The sequence below is a fragment of the Arvicola amphibius genome, chromosome 10, assembly GCF_903992535.2.
Source record: "Arvicola amphibius chromosome 10, mArvAmp1.2, whole genome shotgun sequence".
Lineage (NCBI taxonomy): Eukaryota > Metazoa > Chordata > Mammalia > Rodentia > Cricetidae > Arvicola > Arvicola amphibius.
In genome coordinates, this window is record NC_052056.1 from 45,061,544 (window position 1) to 45,068,699 (window position 7,156).

At 42.8% G+C, this 7,156-nt stretch overlaps 1 protein-coding gene across 3 annotated transcripts in view; it reads left to right on the plus strand.

Annotated features, from left to right (window-relative positions):
* Drd3 (dopamine receptor D3) overlaps positions 1-6,670 on the plus strand; it is a 52,378-nt gene extending 45,708 nt beyond the window's left edge. The window contains exons 5-7 of one of the 3 annotated variants that reach the window (XM_038345963.1): positions 955-1,032; positions 3,481-3,826; positions 4,594-6,670. In XM_038345963.1, the coding sequence (XP_038201891.1) occupies positions 955-1,032; positions 3,481-3,826; positions 4,594-4,790 (621 nt within the window). In that variant the 3' untranslated portion in view covers positions 4,791-6,670. The remainder of the gene's footprint in view (positions 1-954; positions 1,033-3,480; positions 3,827-4,593) is intronic. The other 2 variants (XM_038345965.1, XM_038345964.1) reach the window with 2 other exon arrangements.
* Positions 6,671-7,156: the final 486 nt, after the last annotated feature.

Here is a 7,156-nt window from a genome sequence, read left to right on the forward strand (position 1 = left end):
GTCTGTGCTTGATGGGTAGGAGAGCCAATATTGAGAGTATATCGGGTCTTCCTAGATCTCTCTTACTTAGTAAGCTGATAGCATACTTTCTAGATTGTTCCACTTCTCTTTGTCGTGGTAGAGCCTTCCACAGCGGCAGTTCAGATGTCCTACAAGGTTTGATTTTACTGAACTGGGATGGGGGCAGGGTAGCATTTCACTCTACTGTACCATGCACTGTTTGCCCAGGGCTTTTTTGTTTTCCTCCTGAAACCACTCATTCCAAGAATTGTCCACTGACGCTTGTCTTCCTGATCTGTCCCTGTGTCGAGGCGCTGAGCAGCTGGTGGGTCTCTCTAGACTCTACAAAGGATGTAGAGTACCTCCGCACTGATCTTTAGTCCCTGCAGTTTAGATTTTGCTCACATTACTGCCTGGCATATGGTGGCCTCCCTGCCATGAATACCAATCACTTCCAAGCAACTAGCATATAAGGACCGTTATATCAAATGTCCACTGTCTTCATGGAACTCGGTCTGGACATGAAAATAGACCTCACCTCCACTCAAAAAGCAATGAAACACTCCAAACTGACTAAGATGTTTGCCAGATGTGAAGTGAAAGCCATGAAGTGCCCAAATAGAAAGTACCATGGACATTAAGAAAATGACCAATATGCTCAAGACAGGGTTTCGGGGGGAGAGAAAGAACTGAGTGTAGTCTTAAAGACAGAACTAGTTTGAGTGTCTAGAGCAGTCTCTAGTTTGGGTGTGTAGAGGTCAGACTCTCAAAGTCCTAGGACTTAAATAGAAAAAGGTTATTGGTCCCCTTTAACCAATAGGAGACCGTGACCTAAGGCTTAAAATACAAGCATAGTGCATTCCAAGTACTGCCATGCTACAAAATTGCATATGATATGGTTCAGTGTTGTAGAAATTATCCCACAACTGATTGCTTCTTCTTCAAATACCCCAGTCTTCCTGTCTGCGGCTCCAACCCATTCGGCAGTTTTCAGTAAGGGCCAGGTTTCTGTCAGATGCCACGGGACAAATGGTAAGTTGGCCATGTCTTGGATTAAAGGAAAAGAGTGAGAGATCTTTTCACTAAGATGCTGTGTTGTCTGGGTTTCATTCCTACCACAAAGTGGAATGTCTCACTGACCTCACACATGTATTTGTAATATATGCCAAGACCCCGGAGTCTGTGTGATTAAGGTCTCGGAATGGCTTTCATCCAGTGACATTCAGAAATCATGGAACTAGTGGCATAAATCTCAGTGACTAGAGTCAGTAACTTTCAGATGTCGTGTGAGGATGCCATCTAGAGCCACCTGCCGTAGAGGGAATGAGGTGTCAGTGTAACGGACACCTAGGAAGAGCCAGAGAAAGAAAAGTTTCAAGTTACTGACTGTGTACAAAACCGTGACAATTTCATGGTCCCCCTAAACCTATCTTTCCAATTCAAGTCAGTTCCTGGCATGGCCCACTAGCATAATGCAGAGAAGAACCTAAAGATGTCAAATACAAGACCAGGGTTCCTCTTCCCGAGCTCACGTTACAAATTAAACTTGAAAAAACAGATAACGATGAAGAGTTGAGTCTTGCCCAGTCTCTCTCTAATTAATTAGCAGCTCTGTGCCCAGGCCTGATGTAGCAATTAGAGACTCTTGCTGAAAACGAGAACAGACAGAGAAGCAGTTTCAAATCGACATGACAGATTCATGGTCTGAGGAGATGCCAAGGCTGAAGGAGAAGTGTTGACTTCACAGGAAGGCTTGGAGAGTCATGAGGCTGCAGTGCCAAGAGTATAGAGAATTAGGTTCTGTCCTACCATCTGGGAATGGAAGTCTCTCTGCCAACCAGCCATCTACACAGAAACCCGTGTTTCCCACATCAGCTATGGAGGTAGGACTAAGGATTCACAGAACAAACTGAAAAACACCGTCACCAGCATAGAATCTTGGAAGAGTCACTTTCTTCCTGTAGGATAGAATATTCACATTGGTGACGTGGAAGTGGGATGTTCTTCAGTTCTGTAGACACTGCCAAGAACTAATCCCCAATCCCAACTAGAACACCAACAAGTAACTTTCAAAAGAAATGCACTAGAAGTTAAATATTGTGATTTTCAGATAATAGGTGCCAGCTTAATCATAAATATTGTCTTTATTATAGATTGACTTCATATAATATAGTTATATTAATTAGGAAATTAATTAAGAAATCCTATCAAAATAAAAAACCAACTGTTCTGAAATCTCCAACTTGAAGACTTATGTGTGACTCTCCCCTTGTCTGGGCTTGGTTCACGTACCAATGCTGCTAGTTTAGTGGAGAGACAGGAGAGAAGAAGGGTAAAGAAGGAATAGCTGGCTTTATGACCTTTGTAGTAGGAGTTGCAGAATCCTATTTCCTACTGAAGATTGACACAAGTGTCTAATCTTTCAAATATGGAAAGTTAAAATGTCAAACACAGACATTTTGACCCCCTTCACCAGGCAAAAATATCAAAAAAAATCACATTCTATTTTTTCCTAGTTTTTTTTTTCTATCTTACATTGAAGCTTAGAGACAGTTAGCTAACATCCTGAAGGAAAACATCTACTAAGTTGAAAAGTTATGATACAAATCTTAGGTTTTTTTCTCCCCCCTTTTAAATATTGATATTTCAAAAATAAAAGTATGGCAACTATAACCCAAGTATTTGGGAGCTGGAGGCAGGAAACTTCATGGCAAATTCAGTGCCAACCTGGGCTATATGATACCCAATCTTAGAACAAAGTGGTATTAAATATTTAAAAATTTTTAAATGAAAAGAAAAAACAAATCCAGAGTCAGCATCAGCTAGCTCTAGCAGTTATCAATTTGTGACCAATCTTACTTATTTCATCTGTGCTCCAACCTACAAATCCACACACCCTAAGAGTCAAATCCCCAGACTAGAGAGATGGCTCAGTGGTTAAGACCCTGGTTCAACTCCCAGCACCCACATGACAGCTCACAATTGTCTGTAACTCCAATTCCAGGGTGTCCCCTCACACAGAGAACATACAGGCAAAACACCAGTTCACATTAAATATATACATACATGCATGCATACATAAATCTTTTTTTAAAAGAATCAAATCCCAAATATCTAAGGCCCATACACTTACATCTCATAGGTGCTTCTTACTGTCATTTGTTTGTTTAAGAACTCCAAGCGTTTGTCTTGTAGGGTTTCCCACATTCCAGATTTTGCTGACTACTTCCCAGTGATGATGGCAGTTAATATGTTAATTGCTATAGCCAGGTCTTTCAGACTCAGAAAGGCAAGACTAGGTGCCAGGGTGCCTTCCTCATGGGTTGCTATGGTGATGGGATATGTCCTGTGGGGTTGCTGCTTCCCAGTTGTAAAGTCAGAGATGGATTTCATGTCCCTAACTTCTCATGGTCCCACCCCACCCCCTGTAGGTTGTACACAAGGAGGGTACCCTCCTTTTTCATTATCTTTCCATTTCAGGAGCACACAGAAGACAAACAATATCCCCAGAAATGCCAGGACCCTCTCTTGTCACACCTGCAGCCCCTCTCTCCCGGCCAGACACACGGAGAGCTGAAGCGCTACTACAGCATCTGCCAAGACACTGCCTTGAGGCACCCGGGCTTTCCAGAAGTAGGAGGAGGGATGAGCCGGGTGGAGAGGACTCGGAACTCCTTGAGCCCCACCATGGCACCCAAGCTCAGCTTAGAGGTTCGAAAACTCAGCAATGGCAGGTTATCCACATCCCTGAAGCTGGGGCCCCTGCAGCCTAGGGGAGTGCCACTACGAGAGAAGAAGGCCACCCAGATGGTGGCCATTGTGCTTGGTAAGTCCGAGTTGCTGATTTGGGTCGGGTTAGATGGTTTGTTGAAGCTAGTGCTGGATGCTGCAGTGGAGCAATCATAAGTGCATTTAAAGAACATTGGAAATTCAAGTATAAAATATCTATATCACAACTGAAAAGGTTTCTGTATGAATAGTAACTCTTATGAAAACTCAAAAGACCAAAATGAAGTTTATAAAGTCACTTAATTTAGGTTATCATATAGAATGATAATGTATAAATTGAGTGATAATGGTTTAACAAAAGTGTCTGGCACTCATTGAGTATTTAATAAATATTTACTTATTTTAAAATATAAATGAGAAAATAAGAAGGCAAAACTCAGCTGTCGAATGATATGATGATACCTAGATCATCTTAGATAAGAAAAAAAGAACAAAATAGATCCATCAAGATGTCAAAAGTGATTATCTTTGAGTAGTGGGTGGTTCTTTCCTTTCTGTGTTCCTGTATTTACCAAGTTTTCTACTATGTATATGGCCTGTTTTCAATTTTATAGTTAAAAAAAACTTGAATTCTAACATCTAATTAATTAAAGTTTGGTAAATCACAGATGCCACATAGCATTAGTGAAAGAAAAGGCAAATCAATGAATGGAAGCCAAGCTAAGCAAACAGAAAGTAAATGGCATATAGAACTCCCAGCATGGTGCCCAGCAGCACCCAGAGATGGCTTATGGGCTGTTTTCATACGTGAGGAAAGTGGCGAGCAAACCCTTCACCCGCATCCTCTCTTTCTTTGCCACCCAGGAGCCTTCATTGTCTGCTGGCTGCCCTTCTTCCTGACTCATGTTCTCATTACTCACTGCCAGGCATGCCATGTGTCCCCGGCGCTTTACAGAGCCACAACATGGCTAGGCTACATGAACAGTGCCCTTAACCCTGTCATCTATACCACCTTCAACGTGGAGTTCCGCAAAGCCTTCCTCAAAATCCTGTCCTGCTGAGGGAGGAGAAGAGGCCGCACTCCCTTTACCCATGTCAAGATGCCAGGCAGGTTGGATCCCTGCCCACCAGGGTCTGCCTGAAATGACTACACTGTGTTCTGGCGTGTGTGGTATGAAGATTCGGGAAGGAGGACAGCCCTGGTTAGGAATGACCAACTGTTTTATTCCGCAATAGAATGGTCTACCTCCCCGGCTTACATCTGACTTCATTCTGCCAGGCTTCAGATTGCTAAGTGCTGGGCAATAGCTCAGAGAGATGCTGGTAAGAAGTGTAAGGGACACACACAGAGAGTTGTCACTGGAGACATGATGCATCGGAGTGAAAGAAAAATGAACAGGTCTCGGCAGGCTCACCCTGCCAGGGGTCCTTGAAATCACAGCCAGGAAGCCAGCCGTCTCGTAGACAGTCGGTTTTTCTTCTTTCAGACCCGTAATTAACTGTCAGCACAGTTAACCTTGTGCATCCGTGGGACCCATTTGCTGTTTTCCTTCACTCTATCCTGAAACACAAAAGGCAAGGCCGATGTTTAAACCTTTCTGTTAGGATGGAATTGGCTGCATTTGGTGAGGGTCTGCTTACCCCAGAGCAGACACCGTCCCACATTGGGACTTGGGTTTGTTTCCACCCTTACTGCCCTTACCTGTTAGCTCTGGCTTGGGGAGGGGGTCCTATGCTTTATTCCCTGACTATCTCAAGACAATTGTAGGGTCTTGATTTCCGGAATCGTTCAAGACAAGACGGTTGAAGAAGGTAAGTCAGTTTCCTCTGCAGTATCATGGCTGAGCTTGGTGGTTTAGAAAGTGCCTTCTCTATGCTATCCATCACTAGGTTTTCTTAGCCAGGAACTTCCATCTGCTCAACAGAGGCCCAAAACCTTCAGGCCTTGATAGCCACCAAGTGTATGGAAAGTGCTAGTCGCCTCCCAGATTCTGAATAGATGACCCTGACTGAGGCAGTCTCTTCTCAAAGACTTTACTCTCCCCTGGCCCTGACGTTTGCCCGTGTGTGGTAGTGACTTGCCTAGACTTGCGAAGGGCCTCGGAACTGAGGGTGCTAGGGGACAGCCACCCCAAGTCATCACATGCTGATCTATAAAACCCAAGTCAGATCCTAGCCACTACCCTTACAACTGTGTTCAGAGTATAACAGAAACCGGGTGTGTCGACTCAAGGAACAAAAGCACCAGAAATAATAGGTAAATGGCATTCAAAATTGTATTTAGATGGAGCTATAATATGTACATCATTTACCTTCGCACCTACAGAACTTATTTTTTTATTGATTTCAGAATCAAGGTCAAATTAATAGATAATTTATGAAATGTTGTCAGCCTGAACTTCAATAAATTTACCTTTCAGAGCATTAGTATATAGCATGATAGATAGTGGCTGGCTGGCATGCTGTTAAAACTTTAAAGAGCCCAAGAACTTCACAAAGGATTCAAGGCCTCACCCACCCCAGCTTTATTTGTCTGACCCTAATGATTAGTTGCCTGATAGTCGTGCATGCTTTGGTGCCAGCACTTCAAAGTCTTATTAGCTATAATATTTGCTATTGTAACACAGTATGAAAACCCAAATCCTCTCTGTCCACGACCTCTTATATTGAGTGCCATAAAGTATGATTGGTTTTTGTTACAGGCAAAGCTGATTCCTGGACACTTAAATCTGCAAAAATAAAGGTTTATGATTTCTAAATTTTCCCATTCAAAATAAGTAAAAACAGATGAGCCTGTGAGGTAAAATATTATAAAGTTCAATGTAAAAATAATAAGAATCTAGAAGCCGAAATATAAGCATTGGTATCAATACCTTTGTGAGGAAGAACGACAGCAGTTAATTTTTTATTCCATTTCATTTTATTTTATGCATATAAGAGTCTTGCCTGTCTGTCTGTATGTGTGCCACATGCAAGCCTGGTGTCTGCAGAGGTCAGAAGAGGTCCTTGGATCACCTGGAACTGGAGCTGCCATGTTGGAACCAGGAACTAAACCCAGGTCTTCCGGAAGAGGGGCAAGTGCTCTTAATCACTGAGCCATCCCCCCAGTCCCTTTTATCTTTTCATGGTATCAGATGACTAACCTTTACAATAACCTTAGGTAAGATGAAGATACTGAGACAGAAGGAGGTTAAACATTTGCCCGTAGGTCAAACACTGTCAATAAGTGGCAGGGATTTGAATGTGCATGCCTGATTCCCATGCTGGGACATGGTTTCTCGCCAAAGAGGAGAGGTGGAAGAGATCCTAAGATGAACTTAACCCTACCTCACCAACCATCTACTGTATCCAAATAACTTTCCTACATTTTAAAACTATGTCTCAACTCTGACAGTATGTGTCCATGAAACCATCTCAAAGCTGAATT